The sequence below is a fragment of the Mastigoproctus giganteus genome, chromosome 1 (genome assembly GCF_048544385.1).
Source record: "Mastigoproctus giganteus isolate SK-2022 chromosome 1, ASM4854438v1, whole genome shotgun sequence".
Taxonomy (NCBI): domain Eukaryota; kingdom Metazoa; phylum Arthropoda; class Arachnida; order Uropygi; family Thelyphonidae; genus Mastigoproctus; species Mastigoproctus giganteus.
The window spans coordinates 10,992,083-11,013,771 of record NC_143575.1 but is presented as its reverse complement, the minus strand read 5'-3'; the positions used below and the strand labels follow the sequence as shown (position 1 = coordinate 11,013,771).

The window sequence follows — 21,689 nt, the reverse complement described above, 5'->3', positions numbered from 1 at the left end:
CAGGAGCATCACGGGAACTTAGTCTTCTTAAATACACACATTTACTCTCATTCTACCATTGCCAACTGAAGATGTGTAAAACGAAAGCCACTTGTTATGGCTATTGGCCTTCTGTTTCCAACCATATAACTTAAATCGTTTCAAATTTCAACATTGACAATCAAGGACGAAGACGTGCACTTCTACTTCCTTGAGCACATTTTAATTCTGTTTTTAAATCCTAACTTATTCACGCTAACTTAAATTTAAAATTATCATCCATTTTATTCCAACATCAATGCAGATTATAAAAAGGTGAGTATCATAATAAATTAAATTAAGCTACGCTATTATATTGTGTCAGTTATAAATGGTACTTTAAGAGATCTACAATTTTTGAATTGGGAATAAAATGATTAAGAAAACAATAGTCATCATCTAGACAGAAATGATTCTCAGAAGAACATAGCAAGGTTATATAAAGTGGATACTTATTTAACTAACCTGTAAATCATGACAGTGCCACCAATGAGTTCAATGCAGGACTTCAGCAAAGCAATTGATTCTGTGCCACAAGAAAGAGATTGCTATATAAGCTGGACAAAATGGGATCCTAGGCACAATCCTTAGAAGAATTACAGGATGGCTGTACTACAGGCAGTAGAGCAGTGCAATTACAGAAATCTGTTTAAGCGCTCTTAAATGGGGCCATAAAATCCAAGCACGAAGTGAATTTGTGGCTTTGGATTTTAATCACCCTACTTTTAGAACTTTTCTTCCAATTTCACTGCAGAAAAACAGGATATTTTTGTCAAGCAACCTTCATCAGGGGCTGATTAATTCAGTCAGAATGAGAAGAAAGTCCAAAAATACCTGTTCTTTAAAATTCAGACTGACTCAATCAAAGGTTGAAACCATTGTCGGAGATCCCAGCAGAAAAAGTGTAAAACAGGGAAATTTATACAGGGTGTCTCAAAAATACACGACATAACTTCAGGAACGAGTTCCTCATATGTAGATAAAAATATTTTATATCAACATAGTTCCGAAAATGCTTGGTTTCTGAGTTTTGAAGGTCTGTCTATGACACTTAACTGTTCACATCACCTTATAGTAATTATTCAAAATGTCCACCTTCTGCCTGAATACAGGCCTCACATCGACATCTCATGGCGAAGATGATGCCAAATTCCTGGCATGTTTCGTATCGTCTCACAACCTGCCACAATTCTATTGTGGAGAGTTTCCACATCAGCTACCAGAGTCGAATACACCAATGACTTTAAATGGCCCCACAAGAAGAAATCTACTGAGTTTAAATCAGGTGATTGCAGAGGCCAGGCAGTTGGTCCACCTCCTTACACCATGAGGTGTAAAGGTCCCATGTTCACAAAGGTGGCGATGGATACCTTCAAACGTTTTCCTGTCTGGACATCTTCGTTCTGGGAACCTTTTGTGGTACAAACGACGAGCCTCCAAAACATTGCCGTCTGCCAAACCGTACATAAAGTGCATATCCGCTTGCTCCTGATTTGAGTACATGGTCGGAATGGAAAACCACCAGATTCTGTCAGTACCTTGTGATGAAGGAAATCACCTGTGGGAGACAAGACATTTTGGTTAATAACTCGGGAACCCAGCATTTTCGGAACTGTGTTGATATAAAATATTTTTATTGTCTACATATGAGGAACTCATTCCTGAAGTTATGCCGTGTATTTTTGAGATACCCTGTATATAGGAAATGATTTTAACTGGTTGGCATGATCAATATTTCTGGCTGATTTTAAGGTACCATTTCTCTATATAACAATATTAAATGTAGCAGAAACATATAAACCTTTAGCATTATTAACATTAGTAGTAGTAAATGATGCAAGAAAGCAAGCAAGAACAGATGGCAGTTTGTTCCAGCAATCGGCCACCTACTGGCTAAAGGCAAACTTCTATACATCTGTTCTGCAACCTTCCTCAATTTGAATTTGCGCTGGTCCCGAAGGAACTAGTAGTTGTTGGTGACTCTATTGTCAAGGAAACGGGGAACATGCTTTGTAAAAAAGATAGGTGGAACAGGACCAGGGTATGTCTGCCAGGGGCAAAGGTTGATGACGTTGTAGAGCAAATATCTTTTAAGGGCACAAAAGGTGATATAGTTGTACACGTTGGCACTAATAATATTAAGAGTAGGAGACCGGCAGAATTACTTAACAAGTACAGGTCACTGTTGAACAAAAGCCGAGAATTAGGGTTGAATTTGAAAGTGTCTGCAATTCTGCCCAGACACGATAGGAGGGAGTATATGATGAGAGCCTTGTCGATCAATTCGGCCCTGGAGGGATTGTGCAAGGCTCAAGGGGTAGAATTTTTTTCAGCCTGGACTGTACTTGTTAACAGGAGAGATTGCTTCTACGGGGATGGGATACACTTAAATAGAAAGGGTGCAAGAATATTTGCTGATGCTATCGAGGCAGTGTTAGGTGGGTCGGAAAACTGCTAGCTTGGGGGGAGACAAAGACCAATAGATTGACAGTAGCCACTGGCAGAGGTGAAAGAGATTCTTGCACTGCTTCTATTAGAATGAGCAGAAGCCTGAAAAACAAGATGTATGGTATTTCAGAGACTGCTGGGAGCCATTGCGGTACAAATAAACACATGGGTTGTGTTAGGGTAGCTAAGAATAGAAACAGGTGCAGGTATACTTGCGTGTACACCAATGCTAGGAGTTTAGTAAATAAATTTGATGAATTTGAGGTATTGCTCAAAACATCAAAGGCAGATATTGTTGGGATATCAGAGACGTGGTGTCACACAGATATAAGGGATGCAGAACTGCAATTTGGGGAGTACAACGTCTACAGAAAGGATAGACAGGATAGGAAGGGGGGAGGGGTTATGCTATTAGTTAAGAAACACATAAAAACCAAGGAAGTGAAGCCAGTCGACATCGCTGGACAGTGCAGTGTTGTTAGCTTTTGTTAGCAGTGTTGTTAGCATTGGGAGATCAAAATTGAGAGTAGGAGTGTGCTATAGGCCTAATGACTCTGATGAGTATAATAAGGAACTGTACAGGGAAATAGAGTGGGCTAGTAAATCAGAGAGTCTTATAATGGGAGATTTTAATTTCCCAGATATTGACTGGAATTTGGGGGCTGGTTACTCACACACTAGCAGGGCTTTTGTGGATTTATTGGATGATTGTTTTCTACATCAGCATGTTCAGGAGGCAACTAGAGGGAGTAATACTCTTGATTTGATTATCAGCAGTGATTCTTCATGCATTAAGAATCTGCAGATAAATGAACCACTATGTGGCAGTGATCACAGTGTGCTGAAGTGGGATTTACTGAAAGAGGTAACTACCATTAGGGGTAAAGGGAAGGGTTATTGCTTCCGTAAAGGCGACTACGATGGACTGAGACAGTATTTAAATTCTATACAGTGGGACCAACTGATGATGTTACCAACAGCAAATTCAAAATGGGAAGCATTCAAAGAACTTATCTTGGAAGCTACTAGGCTTAACATACCAACTAAGAAATATTGTTCAAGGTTTAGGCCAAAATGGATGTCAGATGAACTAATGAGGCATATGGCAGAGAAGAAAAATGCATGGGATACTTACAAATTAACACATGACACAGAAGCCTATGATAGATACAAGTTGATATGCAACCAAGTTACAAAGGAGGTTAGGCAGGCGAAGGCAGATTACGAGAAATCCTTGGCAAGGGATGCAAAGAAAAACAGCAAAGAGTTCTTTACTTATGTAAACTCTAGAAGGAAGGGGATGAATCAGATTGGTCCACTTGATATTGATGGGTCAACTGTTGATGATCCTGCTGAGGTAGCTAACAAACTAAATGAATATGCATCGACATTCACACATGAGGAGTTATTCATCGAGGGGAATGCCAGAGGTGCATTCAACTCTGGCAGTAAGCTAGAGAATCTTGTAATAACTGAGAGCAAAGTGGAGGAGAAATTGTTGAAGATAAATACAAGAAAGGCACCTGGGGTGGATGGGATCTATCCAGTTATATTAAAGGAGGCAGAAAAGGAAGTAAGCAAACCCTTAGCCATAATTATGAGAGCTTCCTTGGACTCAGGGGAAGTACCCATGGACTGGAGATGTGCAAATGTGACCCCAATTCACAAAGGAGGATCAAAGGGCGACACAAGTAATTATAGACCTGTTAGTTTAACTTCTGTTCCAGGAAGATTAATGGAGGCACTGGGAAAAGAAGCACTGCAGGATCATCTAGACAAGACTTTATAGCTCAGACACAGCATGGTTTTGTTAAGGGGAAATCTTGCCTGACCAATTTGATTGGATACTATGATGCAGTCACAAAAGAACTGGATGCAGGGAATAACTTTGATATTATATACGTGGATCTTAGAAAGGCTTTTGATACTGTTGCACATGGAAGATTGCTGCACAAATTGGAGCAGTGTGGCATTGGAGGCAAACTGCTGCTATGGATAAAGGGGTGGTTGAGGGGGAGAAGACAGAGAGTGGTAATCAATGGACACTGCTCATCGTGGAGTCCCTCAGTGTTCAGTATTGGGTCCATTATTGTTTTCTGTATTTATAAATGATATTGATGATGGTATATCAAGCTTAATGTCCAAGTTTGCAGACGATACGAAGGTTGGCAGGGTTGTCAAGGACACTACGCTACTGCAACAGGATCTGGAAAGGTTGAGCAGATGGGCCGAGAGGTGGCAAATGAAGTTTAACATTGACAAATGTAAAGTACTACATATGGGAAACAGCAACCCCAGAGCAATGTATCAACTCTGTGGTACTACACTGACAGTGGTAGAGAATGAAAGGGACCTGGGGGTGGTTGTGCAGGCAGATATGAAGTTTTCTGAGCAGTGCAGACGGGCGGCAAGAGTAGCTCATGGTGTATTGTTGATGATATATTGGAATTTTTCTAGCAGGGATAAGGAGGTGATTATTCCCTTGTACATGGCAATGTCAGGCCACACCTAGAATACTGTATACAGGTCTGGAGGCCACATTTCAAGAAGGATGTAGAGATGCTGGAACGAGTACAGAGAAGGGCAACAAGATTAGTGAATGGAACAAAGGGGTGCTCTTACGAAGAAAGGCTTAAGTTTTGCAAATTACAGTGTCTGGACACTAGGCACTAGCGAGGTGATCTGATAGAGGTGTATAAAGCCTTGAATGGTTTGAGCATGCTCAATGCTGATGGAATTCTTCCTCTTGCTCAGAATAATCACCTGAGAGGGCATAAATTCAAATTGAGGAAAGACGGATGTAGGATAAACGTGAAGAAATTTGCCTTTAGCCTGCGGGTGGTTGGTTGGTGGAACAGACTTCCATCCCTTGTCATGGAAGTTGATAGCCTAAATAAGTTTAAGGCTCAGCTGGACAGGTATTTTGAAAGAACAGAGGGGTGAAGTGGAAGTGGTTATTTTTTATTTATTTATTTATTTTTTTTTTGGCTGATGCAGCATAAGCTTGCTTTCTTGCATCAAATGCCTCTACTAATGTTAATAGCTACTCACTTTTAGTTGGCAAGGGTGGAACCAGGTTGTCTGCTGTTATACTTCCATCTGTAACAGGATCCAATGCATTATGCCTTCCACCACTACTGAAACACACTCTAATTGCAGAATGCCATTATCTGGTTGTTTTCTAACTGTCAGATCATTTTTGGGATGCTCATGGTCAAGCATGTCACACAATTGGGTTCCACACGCAGCCCAATCATACTATTTTGGCAACCCACAGATTTTGGTTTACATCAGACCACAGTATAGCCCAATGTAAACAAATTCTCTAATCATGGCAGAAAAGATGTTTGTTTGTTATTTGGTTTTTAGGAGCATTAGCAACTAAGGCCATATTGCTCCGGGAATATGCGGTGGTCATTCCCTGACCTTTCCACATCCTCCATATTTGGTGGTCACGGGCTCGAACCCTGGTCTAATCAAGAAGCACGTGCTACGCACTGCTGCTCCTGCCCACCTGGCTACAGAGGTGCCGGTGGAAAAGACTATCCACCAATACACATATTGACTTCATACCCATTGAAATCAAGATTTGTTTAGAATTTTCTAATTTGTGACAAATGGTATTGCTAGAAAACAAATTGTTGGTAAGAGTAATTAATTTTTGCCATCTTGATTCAAAACCAGACAACCTTTATCGCTGTACACTGTATTTATAAAATACATCTGCTGCACTGTTAAGCAGATAAACATGAGATCAAAAGCTAGTATATTACTTCAATGTATTTTATATGATTACAGGATCTTTGCACATAAGCAGAAAAGTTGGGAAATATATTTTATGAATGGAAATGCCAGAAGTACATCAAATTATAAGGAGCTAAAAACGTTTCTGATAACCAACAGGAAAGTTGAAGAGAAATTGTTGAAGCAAGCTAAATATACATAAGGCCGCTGGGGTGGATGGAATCTATCCAATTATATTAAGAGATGCAGAAAAAGAGATCAGCAAACCTTTAGCCATAATGAGAGCATTTTTGTATTTAGGAGAGCTCACCGTGAACTGGAAATTTACAGACCTGTAAATTTCCAAAACAGTTGACTCCTGTTTGAGCAAAAATAATAGAATCAGTGGTTAAAGATGTAATGCATAACCATCTTAACAGTAATAGACTTAAATGGAAAACACTGCATGGGATTGTAGATTTCAAGTGTACCAATGAATCACATTGGTCCACTTGTTATTGATGTTTTAACTATTGATGATCGCGCTCAAGTTGCTGACAAACTGAATGGGAATTCTGCATATACATTTACACGAGGAATTCTCCAGGAAAGGGGATATCAAAAGTTTATCAATTTTAATATGGTGCTAAACTATTTCGCGATAACTGAGAGGAAAGTGGAAGAGAAATTGTTGATGCTAAACATAAAGGTGCTTGAGATGCATGGGTCTATCTAATTATATTAAGGGCAGCTGCAAAAGGAAGTAAGTCAACTTTTAGCCATAATTATGAGAACATCTTTGGATTCAGGGGATGTCCTTATGAAGTGGAGATGTGCAAATATATTTCAAATCCCCAGTACATTTCTGATACATTACCAAATATATTTCCCATTCACAAGGAGATTAAAACTGGATGGAAAAAGCAAAAAATAATTTTGATATCATGTACTTGGATTTCAGAAAAGCTTTGGATACTGTTTGCACATAAAATACTGCATTACAAATTGGAGCAGTGTGGCATTAAGGACAAGTTACTGCTGATAAAAGGATGGTCGAGAGGGAGAAGACAGTTGATATCAACTCTGTTTTCTTCCACTCCGCAATGGGCTTGGTTTGGTTTGGTTTATTGGCGCATTAGCTACTAAGGCTATAATGCGCCAAGACCAGGTCATTTATAAAAAATTTTAAACTTTCAGTGACCTAATTAGTTAGGTCACTATGTCAAAAGGTATAACAAATACATAAAAGAAAAATGTAAAAATTTTATATACAAGTAAAAATATTTATCGATTTTAAAAAGCTAAAAACAGCAGACACATTGTCAGATAAAATCTGACTGAGTGTATATGGCTCAGTCAGCAATTACAGGCTTTATACGATATAGTTTATTCCCAGTCTGTCCATTCCACAAATCCTGCCATTGGGAATGTATCTTCTGCTGTACTGTTTGCCTGTAGTCTGTATAGGGGACTGACAGGCAGCGATTATTATTGGGGATTGCTGATTTGGCTGCGGTGTCAGCCAAATCATTTCCCCTAATCCCAATGTGGCTGGGAATCCAGCAGAAGCGGATATCATATTAACGTCCACGGAGGAAGTGAATCTTCTGCTGGATACTAGACAGAACTGGATGAGGATTATATCTTACAGATATTAAAGCCTGTAACATGCTGAGCGAGTCGGAATATAAAATGAACCGTTGGTATTGGCATTCACTAATGTGATCCAAGGTAAATATGCTGCATTCAGAGGGAATCTGCTCCGATGTAGTGGTGTCTGTAAAGACAGCAGCAGATCCCACATGATTCCGACTTCGAACCGTCTGTGTAGACTGGCGCGAAGTCAGAATATTCAGTTCGGTGTGCTGAATGAAGCTGCACGTAGATGGAGTGTCCGACTTTCCCCAATTTCTAAGAGACAAGTCACATGCCGGGACATGAGCATGCCAGGGTGGAAAGGGTTGCTTTGGTGTTTGGGCAACCTTGTCTACCTTGATATTGAGTTCTTTGAGTAGCTCTTGGAGACGAATACCAAAAGGACGATTGGCAGTCTTACGGGTATTGTATAAATTTTCCCATCGTGGCTCAAAAACGAATGGCCACGTAGGATGGTCTGGCAGGGATTTCAGTTTTAAAGCGTACTTTAAAGACAACTGCTTACGTCGAAGCGATAACGGTGGTTCGTTTGCTTCAACGTATAAGCTCTGGACAGGAGATGTGCGATATGCTCCAGTAGCAATACGTAGGGCCTGATGATGGACGGGGTCCAGCCATCGCAGGACACTTGTCTCTGGCTGAGGAATATACCTGGGACCCATAGTCTAGTTTGGATCGCACAAGTGCACGGTAAAGCCGAAGAAGGATACATCGGTCTACTCCCCAAGATGTAGAGGAGAGCGAGCGGAGAATATTAAGCCCACGTGTGCACTTTGTGCGGAGTTGACGGATATGATCCTAAAAGGTCAGTTTTTTATCGAATATGAGTCCCAAGAATTTTATGTTCGCTGTTACTGGAATAGCATATTGTCCGAGCCTTAATTCGGGTTCAGGATGAAGATTACGCTTACGACAAAAGTGTACGCAAACGATCTTCTCCGGCGAGAACCTGAAGCCATTAGCAAGTGCCCAGAAATTCAGATTATCAATGGCTTTCTGCAGTTGTCTTTCAATAACCCTCATGTTGCACAACTGACAAAAAATGCTAAAGTCATCAACATAGAGGGCACTGTTTACAGTTGGAGGAAATTGTTCTGTGACTGAATTTATTTTGATGGCGAAAAGCGTGACACTTAATACTGATCCTTGTGGTATTCCCTCCTCTTGACTGAAGGAAGGAGAGAGTGAGGATCCCATGCGAACTTGGAAAGGTCGATTGGCTAGAAAGTTTTTAATAAAAATTGGGAGTTGCCCCCTAAGACCAAGGCTATGCAGATCTTTTAAGATGCCAAATTTCCAAGTTGTCATACGCTTTCTCCATGTCAAAGAACACCGACACCAAGTGTTCGCGTTTTAGGAAAGCATCCCGGATGGATGCTTCCAATCTAATAAGATGGTCCAAAGTGGACCGGTTCTTTCGGAAGCCGCACTAGATGCTGGAGAGAAGGTCATTTGATTCTAAATACTATATTAAACGAGAATTAACCATTCTCTCCAGGATTTTGCACAGACAGCTAGTCAGAGCAATAGGACGATAGTTGGTGGTGACTTTTGGATCCTTTCCTGGCTTAGGAAAGGCAAGAACGATTGCCTATCGCCAGGAGTCCGGAAACTGCCCTTCAATAAAGATTCTGTTATACAGAAGGAGCAGAATCCATAGATTTTGGTGAAAGATGTTTAATCATTTCATAAAGGATGCCATCTGGTCCAACAGCACTTGCTTTGGAAAGAGTGAGGGCTCTTTTCAGTTCCTCTATAGTGAACACCCCGTTGTAGGGATAGAGGCCCTTGGACTTAAAATTAAGTGCTTGTTTTTCCAGTTTATGTTTCAGGACCAGGAACTCGGGGGTGTACGAGGATGTTGCGGAGATGTTAGAGAATGTTTCCCCAAGAGCATTGGCTATTGAAGTTGGATCTGCAATAGTGCATCCATTATAATCTAAGATTGAAGAAGGGTGGGATGTATATTTCCCCTTCATTTTCCGGATTTTATCCCAGACTACCTTAGAGTTGGTAGACTGGTTAATAGATGATGTAAAACGGATCCACGATTCCTTTTGACTGACGACGGATGTAGCGTGCTTTGGCTCGTGCACGTTTGAAGGCTATAAGGTTGTTCGTGGTAGGATATCGGCGAAATATCCCCCACGCTTTGTTTTGAGCCTTTTTTTGCTGTTGTGCATTGTGAATTCCACCAAGGTTTGGGAAATGGTGGAAACCGAGCATATGTTTTTGGGACAGCATTAGCAGCTGCTTGGACGATGATTTCTGTGATGTACTTTACTGCGTGATTGATTGGCTCCCGACTGACTGTACTGAGGTCGAAATTTGCCTGATGTTGGAAGGTATTCCAGTCACCGTGATCAAACTTCCACCGTGGTAACCTAAAAGGAAGACATGGTCTCCCACTGTGTAACAAGGTTATCGCAGGGAAGTGATTACTTCCGTATGGATTCTCCTCCACTTCCCAAGTGAGTGAAGGGAGTAGAGAAGGGGAGCAGATAGAGAGATCAATGGCAGAAAAAGTACGGGTAGGCATGTGGAAGAAGGTATTTGTTCCAGTATTTAGAAGGGAAAGGTCATTGTCATTTAGCATATGCTCTGACTCGTCCCCTTCCATTGATGTTAGCACTACCCCACAGGGTGTTATGTCCATTAAAATCCCCGAGAAGTAAGAAAGGGGGAGGCAACTGCGTTAGAAGATCATCAAGGTCTGCCTGGGAGATGTCAGTCCCAGGTGGCAAATAGATAGAGCAGACCATTAATAAAAATCCCACTGTAAGGCGAAATGCAACAGCTTCTATGCTAGTTGTAATTAGCAAGGGCTGCACTGGGGTCTGGTTACCCACAAGGATAGCCACTCCCCCATGAGCAGAGCCATCCGCAATTCTATCCTTTCGAAAAATTGTGATGCTGTGCATTGTGGGATCATCATTTGCCTTAAGATATGTCTCCTGCAAGCAAAAGCAAACTGGCTCATGCTTTTGCAGGAGAGCCTTGATGTCATCAATATTTCGCCGGAATCCACGACGATTCCATTGTAGGAATTTAGCCATTATTTTGGCTTGGTGGGTCCATCAGGCGGCTTCCGAGTTGCTGAGGGCTTACTTTTATCAGTCTTGGGTTTATCTTTTTTGGGGAAGAATGGACGCTGTCCCGTGTCCATTTCTTCCTCCGCAAAGAGTTCCAAGACTGAATCTTCGGGTACCTCCTTCTGCTCGACATCCATCTTTTCTTGGGTACTAGGGGGGACTTCCCCTTTTTTATTCTTTTCTTTCATAGTTACCTTTGTTACTTGTGGAGCATTAGGAGGTACCGATATAGGAGTGGCAGCTGATTGTCGCAATGGGCACTGCTCATCTTGGACAAATGTTATTAGTGGAATCGCACGGGATTCAGTGTTGTGCCCATTGTTGTTTTCTATATTTATTAATGATATTGATGAAGGCATATCAGGCTTAAGAAATGCTAGATCTGATGTAAAATAATTTGCAGATGATACAAAGGTTGGCAGGATGGTTATTAACAGTAATTAAGCTAAGCTACTACAACAAAATCTAGAAAAATTAGGTACATGGGCCATGAAATGGAAGTTGAAATTTAACATTGACAAATGCAAGGTATTGCATATGGGTAGCTCTAAACCCAGATAATATATAACTGTGTGGTATTACATTCAGGGTAGTAAAAAATGAAAAAGACACGAGTGTAATTGTGCTGTCGTATATATGAAGTTCTCTGATCAGTGCAGACAAGCTACCAGGGGAGCCCATTGGCTTTTGTCAATGATATACAGGAAATTTGCTAGCAGGGATAAGGTGATTATCCCAATTATACAATGCAATGGTTAGGATGCATCTTGAGTACTGCATAAATGTCTGGAGGCATTTTATGAAGGATGTAAATATGCTAGAATGGATGCAGAGAAGAATAACATTGGTGAGGGGAGCAAAAAGGGGGGGTCTTCCCAAGAAAGGCTTAAGTTCTTCAAATTGCAGTGTTTGGAGACCAGGCACCTATGAGATGATCTAATTGAGGTGTTTTAACGTTTTGAATGGATTGAGCAAACTCAATGCTGATGGCATTCATTCTCTTGATCAGACTATACACATGAGAGGGCATAAATTCAAATTGAGGAAGGATGGTTGCAGAATAATGTGTGAATGTTTCCCTTCAGCCAGTGAGTAGTTGATTGTTGGTACAAACTTCCATCTGTTGTTTAAGTGTTCTAAGTAAAATAAACAAATTATTGGAAGAGATGAACAAGTGATATGGAAAAGGTTTTTTTTTTTTCCTTATGCCTTATAAAGCTTGCTATATTACAGAAAACAGTTGCATCACAGAGGCCTCTGATAACATTACTGCTTCTTTCAACACTGGAACTGGAATTCTCTGACTCCCATAATATATTCCAAACTTCACTATTTCTCTTAAAACTTTTGAGGTATTAGCATTAGTTGAGGCATATGATGCAAGAAAGCAAGCTTATACAGCATCAGCCAAAAAAAAAAAAAAAAAAATCCTTCCCATTTCACTCATTCGGTCACTCCAAATGTTTGTCTAGTTCAGCCTTAAATTTATTTAAGCTATCAACTTCCACAACAACAGATGGAAGTCTGTTCCAGCAATCAACTATCCGCTGGCTAAAGGCAAATTTCTGCACATCTATTCTGCAATTGTCTTTCCTCAATTTGAATTTATGCCCTCTCAGGTGATTATTCTGAGCAAGAGGAAGAATCCCATCAGCACTGAGCATGCTCAAACCATTCAAGGCTTTAGCCACCTTCCTGGAAGTGTTTGTGTAAAGTGAAAACTTGAAAATGCCCAAATTTAGTACGGGAAAACTGCTAAGAGGTTAAGCTTGGGATTTTATACACAATGTTGCTGGGTATTTATATCCAAGAAAGTCAGATTCCGATATAAATAATTATATCAAAACTAAAAGTAAAGCAATAGGAGTTTGTGAAACCACAGTTAAAAAAAAAAAAAAAAAAAAAAAAAAAAAAAGTGTTAAAAGAAGGTAATCAAGCTATGGAACATTGAAGAAAAATACGTTTTCTACTCCTACTAGTAAAAAGGATATAAACAGATAATTTTACAATATACTATTCGTCGCAAAATCCATTAAAAACATTTCTGTTTCTTTAAATAAGTTTTTGTCTGTAGTAAAGCAGCACAAATTTAGACTGCAGCAAAGGAATTTCTTCGAAAAACAAAGGGATGTGTTAAAAGTGGAAAAAACACCAGTCTAGAAGGAAAATATTAATTGAGAAATCAGAAATAGTATCCTTGCAGTATCAACACTTATGAAGGATAAAAAATGCTAAATCTGATGGAAAACAAATAACATATCTAGAAACATATTTGCATTCCATGCACACAGTAAGAAGTTGTTGCAATTGGAGAATGAAAACTGTATGGAAGGGCTCGCAATTTATTATTATTCATGCTGGTGGAGATAAAGGTTTTGTAAATGATGTCTTACTAATTTTTAAACCGAAACAGAAAAACTGGGCACTATCATGATGATATGAACTTTCGAAACTTCAGCACCTGAATTTAAAATAAACTACTGCCAAATCTACCTCCCAACTGTGTTATAGGAATGGACAACACCAATTGCAATTCTATTCAATAATAAAAATCCAAATTTTGCTACTTTAAAAAGAGATATACAGCACTGGCAACAGGAAAATGGTAGTGTTCAGTGATGATGCAAGGACTCAATCCAATTAGTTAAAGCTTCTCAAATACAAAGTCGGTGACATTTTGAAATGCATAGCCATAATACATTTTGACTTCCTCCTTATCACTCCAATTTAAATCCTATCAAATTTGTATGGGGAGGAATTAAATGGCAGGCTGCCAAAAATAACAGTTCTTTCACTCTGTATAGCATTAAAGAATTGGTCAAAAAAAAATTTTTGGACACTATAAATGGAAGAAATGTTGCAATTGTGTAATTGGTATTGAAAACCAATATTGAGAAAATGGAAGTCAAATTGATGAGAAAATTCACAGACTTATTATTAATACAGCACATGATTCATCTCCAAATACTGAAAATTGAAAATCAAATTTGATTGATGAGGATTTGTAGTTCATCACTTAATGATGTTATAAGATAAATTTTCAATAAAAAAATTTAGCATATGATCCATTTATTTAAATGGTTCATATGCTAAAATTTTGTATAGTTTATTCTGTATATTATGTAGTCTGTTACAAAATTTCAAATAACCCATTTGTACAATACTGTATATGTTCCCCAAATGTCCTTGTCAATTAATGTAATATACCCTCACAGATGAATTTGTTTTCAAGGTCTTTGAGCCAGGGTCGCCATCTAAGTTGCCAACCTATAGCAATGCCTTAAACTACTTTCTTTTCAAACAAATATTTTTCCACTTCTATTGCAAAACAGTACACAAACCAGTCCTTAAAGTGTTGTACTAATCTGCACTCGCTCGTTCAAGTTCTAAATCACTGGTGGCAAAATCTTTGAAACACTTTTTGAAAGTCCATAGATTTTCACTGTGTAACACTAAAAGTGAATTTAAAGTCACCACATGCATTACCATCTATTAATAAAGTAAAATGACATATATAGATGGTAATGCAATTAGCAACCTTAAATTCGATCTTTATTGCAACTGTCCCATTTTGGCCAAAGGCTCACATTAGAATTAAATAATTGTGTGCAAAATATATGTAAAAAAAAAAAGAAAGAAAATAAATAATAATATGCTGTAATGATTTCTCACATGATGCAAGCATGGGTAGTTCTTGACTTCAAGTTAATTCGTTCCTAGTGCGCGCTCGTAAAGCGAAAACTCAAAGCGAAAACTCGTAAAGCAGGAATTTATTTCCCATAGACAATGTTAAAAATAGGGGTTACATTATCAACAATGAAATTAGTTAGCTAATTAGTTTGTTTAAACAACGATTGATTTCTCCAAATAAATGAAAACAGCCTGTAAAATCAAGCAAATTATAATAATAGAGAAATTATTTATGACTTACAAATGTTAAAGAATGTTTATTCTTCATCATCATCAACTAAATGCACACTTGTTGGTTTGTTGCACAAGGAGTCTTCTTCAGAAATGCTTCAAGAGGCATTTATTTCCAAGATAATCTTCTCTTTTCTTCATATTTTTTAACAGAATGCACAAATTGCAACTAACACGATTTGCACGGAGTAATAAGTTTATGAAGCTTAAAAAAAAAAAAAAAGAATGAAGATTCTGAAAATTTCTTTATATTTTTTATACAATTGAAGATTTCAGTAAAGGGGAACACCTTCATCATAATAACGTAAAAAACCACAAAATTCCAGTTATTGGTATTTTCACAAATGCAAGAAGATCGAGTTTACTACCCATTTATAATTGCTTGCAGTAACAGAAAAGCCCAATAAACCAGAAATTGCAAATTGTTTTATGGTCGTGACTTCCGGAAATGTGCTTTAGAAAAATATCACAAAGTTCAAAAGCCGTTCAAAATTGGTTCTTATAATAGAACATATGATAATGATGAAAGTGTAGTGTGTTTAATGATTTGAATTGGTAACTAATACAATTTACACTATAAAAACAACCTTTTAGAGTTATATGGCGAAAATATGAACTTCCGGGGTCGTGGAATTAATTACCAAAAAACAATGTTATTGGGTTCAACATTACAATATTTTCGCCATACGATGGTAACGGATTAATATCGTAAAGTGAGGTTCACTGTGTTGTATAGCTACGCGCATGGTTTGAAATGCAGTATTTATGAATGTTTAACATTCATTTTTTGCAATTAACGTTCATATTTTCAATTTTGTTGATACTTGGGAAAAAAAACTCGTAAACCCGGGAACTCCTAAGGCGAGAACTACCTGTATTAACAATGCTACATAACATAAGGTTATATTTACCCCACCCACACGGTATCCATACTGTATATGGATACACACACTAGTGTGTTCTGTTTTACAGAACCGTAGGTATGGTGATACTTCGGCCCCATACAAAACAAATGAATTCTGTCACTAGGAGGAATAATAACCATGTCTTTTTTTAGTGTGGGTCATAGTTGGCACCCTCCGATAAAAGCAAAGTGCATAGCACACTGCAGGATGGCAACAGGCAGGTCTGCCTTCACTGAGTTTTGTTTTTGGCAACTGAAAGTAACACACATAGAAGAGTTTGGCGGGTGGTACAGAGGGGGCGCATGATTTTGCTCTTATTGATTTTGGGATGCAAGCAAGCAACTAAGGCTTCCTTTACTTATAGGTTTTATTAGTGGAAAAATTATTCGTGTTAGCATCGAAGTGCCATACTTAAGTTACAATCTGATTTGGGAGGAAGAAATCTGAGAGATGAATCCCTGATGCTTCATGCAGAACATCACGGTTGACTGAAATTCTGGTCTGGATATTTGCCAGTAACACGAATCCCAAACATAGTGTTGAGATCTGGTCTGTGATCATTTTAACTGTCTACCAGTCACTCTATTTCAATAATATCGTGTAGCTGCTACATCTCCATTTAAGTAGTTAAGGAGTAATTCTGCACTATGATAAGAAACAAGCTTTTCGGTCAGCCCATTTAAAGAGCCAGAATTTTGCAGCAAGGACTGGCTTCATTGTAGTAGCTGCTGACACGAATACTTCAACAGTAAAGAGGTATGGAGAAAGATTACTGTTCTAATGTATTTCCTAATTATTTGAGAATGCTTGACATAGATTAAGCATCGTTTAGTTATCCATCAAAGAGAAGTTATCTGGATGAAAGTTGTTTATGTGAACCTAAAACTTGAAGTTTTGGGTCAAATACTATTCCCAAATCTGAGTGAGGTAGGAGTGACTAATATTATGGCTGCATTCTACACCAGCACTATTACTCTTGGGGTTGGTTTGAGGATAAAAACCATTAGTTGTGTTTCTTGTGAATTAAGTGACAGTTCATACTGTCTGAGGTATGAAGCAGCAATAAGACTGTTATTAATGCATGTGGTGGCCTCAAGGTCATTGTTGGGAGCAATAGTATAAATTTTTATATCATTGGCATACATAATGATTTTCTCATCACAGACAAGAAGTGCAATGATGGCTGTAAATAACAAGCCAGATAGAGCTCATCCTTATGGAACCATAGCAAGGATCACTTTCTTGTGATTGTTCACAGGCATCAAATCTGTAGTATCCTGTCATGAATGGGATACTATGAACCAGAAGTATTATGCTGAATTAGATAGTGGGATTCAAGTAAACAGAGTACCAATACATTGTTGGCATCAAAGGCAGCTTCAATATCTAAGTATGGAATATCAAGTTCCTCATACCATTAAAAAGCAGACAATGCAGTATGTGTGGTTGCAAGAAGGTTCATTAAAGTAGACTGGTTTTGGTTGGTGTAGTGTTCTTAGTGCTCTTACCAAGAAAGAGCTTAAGTTCTGCAAATTGCAGTGCCTGGAAAGTAGGCACCTGCGAAGTGATCTGATTGAGGCGTATAAAGCCTTGAATGGGTTAGCAAGCTGAATGCTGATGGGATTTAGAACCTGAGGGGGTACAGTTTCAAATTGAGGAAAGACAGCTGTAGAATAGATGTGCAGAAATTTGCCTTTAGCGAGCGAGTAGTTGATTGGTGGAACAGACTTCCATCTTTTGTTGTGGACGTTGATAGCCTAAATAAATTTAAGGCTGAGCTGGACAGGCATTTGGAATGAATGGAGGGGTGAAATGGGAGGGGGGTTTTTTTGGCTGATGCTGCACAAGCTTGCTTTCATGAATCGTATGCCTCTACTAATGCTAATGCCAGTTGCAGGGTTTTAGGCATATCAGTGATGTATATGTGCCACCTATGTATTAAGTGTTTATAAAAGTCTGTTTAGCCCAATTTGGGCATTACCTAATTATAAACAGCTCAATTTTCCAGGCTCAAAAACCTAGAATAACAGGGAAACCCCTACTGTTTCCACCTGAAATCAACTAACTATAGCCTCTTACAATTGAATATATGTTTTACTAATATACTGTTTTGACAATATTTTACTTATTTTAATAGTGAGGTGGCTGTATTTTACTTAGAAGCAATAAAAGCTTGCTGCACTGCAAAGTAATGATGATGGAATAGCATTGTTCTTCCATCAAAAGAAATGCTCTTTCGTGATGAAAAATGAGAATGGAACCAAGAACTGCTGCTTTCCACAGTTCAAAAATGAGTATAGCTCTTGGGAAACATCTCTGCCAAATGCCATATTCTCAACTGTCATTAGAAGTTTAATTTTACTAGTAAAACTGCCACAGATGGTTGAACAAGTGATATCAGGTAGTCTCAACTTCTGTTTCATGACCAAAATATCAGTCAAAAAAAAAAAAAAAAAAAAAAAAAAACCATTAAAAAGCAGTAATATGAAAGAAAATACAATGATGAGGTGCTGCAACTGTATTAACTAATCACGTGAACCACATGTTCATCATAAGAACTTATTTTCTCATTGATGAAAGCAAAAAAAGAAATTTATTTTCAATAAGAAAAAAAAAAAATGTATATATAATATTTTTTTTTTTATGCAGGAAGAGACTATTTTATTATTATTTTCTAACAATTCTTAGGATTATATTTTCATTAAATATTGACTTGTTTACTTGAACAGCCACTTCTCACATACAGAACTTATAAAATATGATCTGAAAATCAAGTTAAAAATAATCAAAAAGAAAAGCTACTAACTTCAATTACTTACTCCTGATCCATAAGAGAATAAATTCCTTTTCATACAAAATAGAATTCTTCATGCGTTACATATGCATTCCATTTCTAGCCATCTTTCATCAGGCTAATACACTGCTCAAAACAATTGAAGAACCTGGCAAATTATGTATAGTAATTTAATAAACAGAGATTGCAATGCAGACTACATAAATTTATAAATACCATATTCACACACATTTTTTCCTTTTCACCATCTTTTATATCCTACAACACAGATAGAAAACATGAAAAATTCAACCTAAAAGCATAAAAGATCTAAAACTATTTCAATTAGTTTAGATGAAATAAGTGAATTACTGTTCCTTTCACCAGTCAAAAAAATAACAAAATCTCATGCATTGCATTATATTAACTTTTCTACACCTCTTCGGCCCATACAGTGAAAGCTGTCTTTGAGGTTACATGGGTATCACAGTGAAATTTAATGCACATAACATTTTAAAGGCACAACAGCTTTAAGAAGCCTCTGGATATGTTAGCAAATAATTCTCTGTGTAATTTCTCTCTCTACCTGGTAAACGAAGGGATATGCAATTACAATACATGGAGCATCGCTGGCAAGGACAAGTGTCAAGCAGTGGGATACAGCTCCAATATGAGTAAGGTTATTTAAAGGTTTAATTAACATAATTCATGTTATAATGAAAATACTGCAATTAATCATGAATAGGCCAACCAATGGCAAGCAACTGTTATAAAAAAGGAAAATCAGTCATCAATTACAAATAAGTGTTATAATGCTAATTTCAACTGTATTGTAGATAGAAATGAGATTCATTTCTATCTACAATCTTCTACAGTTATTTCTAATAGAATCACAACTATCAATTCTGTAATAAGAGTATATACAGCAGTCTCACTTGTCATAATTACTTGCACTGTGATTTATCCATTTTAAAGATGGCATTTGTACATATTTTTGTTGATATTCCTTGTCCTCCAACTCTTCAAATCACAGTATTTTATGTATTTCTTTAAACTAGGTAAACAAATGTTTGCTTGAGAAAAAAAACAAAAATCTTCTTGAAAAACATTGTCTCACAAACTACAAAGAATAGTTATCAGACAAAAGAACAACTATTTATAATGTAGTGTCATCAACATGGCAGCTGTTACAAGACTGCTCATTCATCAGTAGGCAGATAGTCATGCCCCTCAGTGTAGCACTTCACAACCAAATGACAATCTGTAGCAAAAGCTGCTTCATAAAAAAAAAAAAGAGAAAGTGAAGTGAAGTGCAACTTTATCTAGGTTACTTATAAAGGAGTGTGCGAAGTGTAATTTTTATTAGTCTGAAGTTATTTTCTCTCAGCCGCTTGAGTTCATAAATCATTTAAAAATTTGACTTTACTTCTCTTAAATTACTTTATCAAGTTGAACTTCTCTAACAGTAAATTCATTTTCCTTGGTGATTTTGATGTTCATAACAGCAGCCAGATTCGATTTTTCAATTGTAAAGTGACCATGCTAGTAGGGATTCCAAGGCTTTTGAACCCCAAATTAGTTTTTGCATTATCTACCTCCTAAAATGATAAATAATCCTAATCACCTGATCATTTCCTTACCAACATGAAAAACAGCAATTTAAAACAATTCAAACCTCCAGTTGATAATGACATCCTCTAGCTACTTAAGGGTCAAAAATTTGTCATCTGATTTCACCGGGGAATGTGTACTATTTGATATTACAGCAGGCCAAATGGTATGATCTCTGAAATTTCTAGCCCTCCTTTTACCCCAATTTGAAACGTTTCTAAATCTCCTAATCCCAATACTTACTCCAATCACATCAATGGAATCATTCTTGTGGAAATGAAATTCCTTTATTCCTTGTTACTCCTTAAAACTCCTGTCTTTTACCAAAAAATCTGTTTTCTAGCAAATGTTCTAGAAGGGACTGTAAAAAAAAAAAGTTGCAACCAAAATATTAATAACCCTAAAGTTTAGTTTAAATTTTACTTCTTGTCATCAAAGTAATAATCATTCCTTTCCGTTACTTGTTAAAGCTACCAGGTTACAATTTTTGTACATCTAATAGTTCTATTGAAAATTCATCTAAACAAAGCCAACTCACTAGACATTCTTCCACTTACTCCTATACTGATTTTGATAAACCTTTCTTCTACTATGTCAAAACACAGCCAACTCAACACCATCTTTGATTTTGTTAACAGAACTATCTCAAAGGAATCAAGTGTCTGATACAAGTCTAAATCGTGACAGTATTTCTCCAATTCTTATATCTATGTTTCATGGTTAACTCCAGTTTTCCAGCTTAAAAAAAAAAACCTTATTCCCTTATCCTTTAAGAGCAGGCAGTATTCTTTTACTACATCAAAGTACACAGAATCAAGAACAAGATTCAGAAATCACATCACTTGAACAGAATTCTATTTCAGTATCATATGATATCATAAAGAGCGGATTTAATGTCATCAGCTTCAACATACCATCCCTGTTCCTTTCGATCCTGATATCCCAGGCTGTGGATCCATTATAACAACCCGTTTAGGGTAAAATTTTACAAGAAAACACTTTTTACACAAAATTTTATCAGTAGACACACACTAAGGATGAAATAACTTCAACATAAGCAAAGCAAAAATACTAAACTAGATAAAACAACCTTTGCTTTTACAACATACACAAAGAACATATGAAACTGGACCAAGTATGTATGCAGCTATTATATCACCCTCTAGACAGTGTGATTGATAAGCAAAATCCCAGCCATAATGCAATAGCCCATGGTTCAGTCAGTGTGCTGATATTGCTCAGTTCATGGACATTCCTTTGACAGCACTCATTTATTGACCACAATTGAACTGATGCATATCTGCAGTGAGGCACATAATAAATTACAGTTCATTTGGATGCAAGTTGTGTTCCAGCAGCAGACGTGTTAAGTCTACTATGCAAAACCTTAAGAATTTTCTAGCTCATTTGCCAAGACTTCTATTTTTCAATAACCTTCTTATTTTAGTTCAATACTTTCTTTCATATCTCCCATTCTTTATGCCACTGAAATTTGGTCAACTGCCTGACCATCATTCACAAAACACTTAATTTAGGATACTG

At 37.6% G+C, this 21,689-nt stretch overlaps 1 protein-coding gene across 2 annotated transcripts in view; it reads right to left on the bottom strand.

Annotated features, from left to right (window-relative positions):
• LOC150090550 (protein meiotic P26-like) overlaps positions 1–21,689 on the bottom strand; it is a 187,433-nt gene that overhangs the window by 153,602 nt on the left and 12,142 nt on the right. For both annotated transcript variants that reach the window (XM_090371419.1, XM_090371429.1), the window contains exon 2: positions 18,583–18,705. In XM_090371419.1, coding sequence (XP_090227545.1) covers positions 18,583–18,615 — 33 coding nt within the window. In that variant the 5' untranslated portion in view covers positions 18,616–18,705. The remainder of the gene's footprint in view (positions 1–18,582; positions 18,706–21,689) is intronic.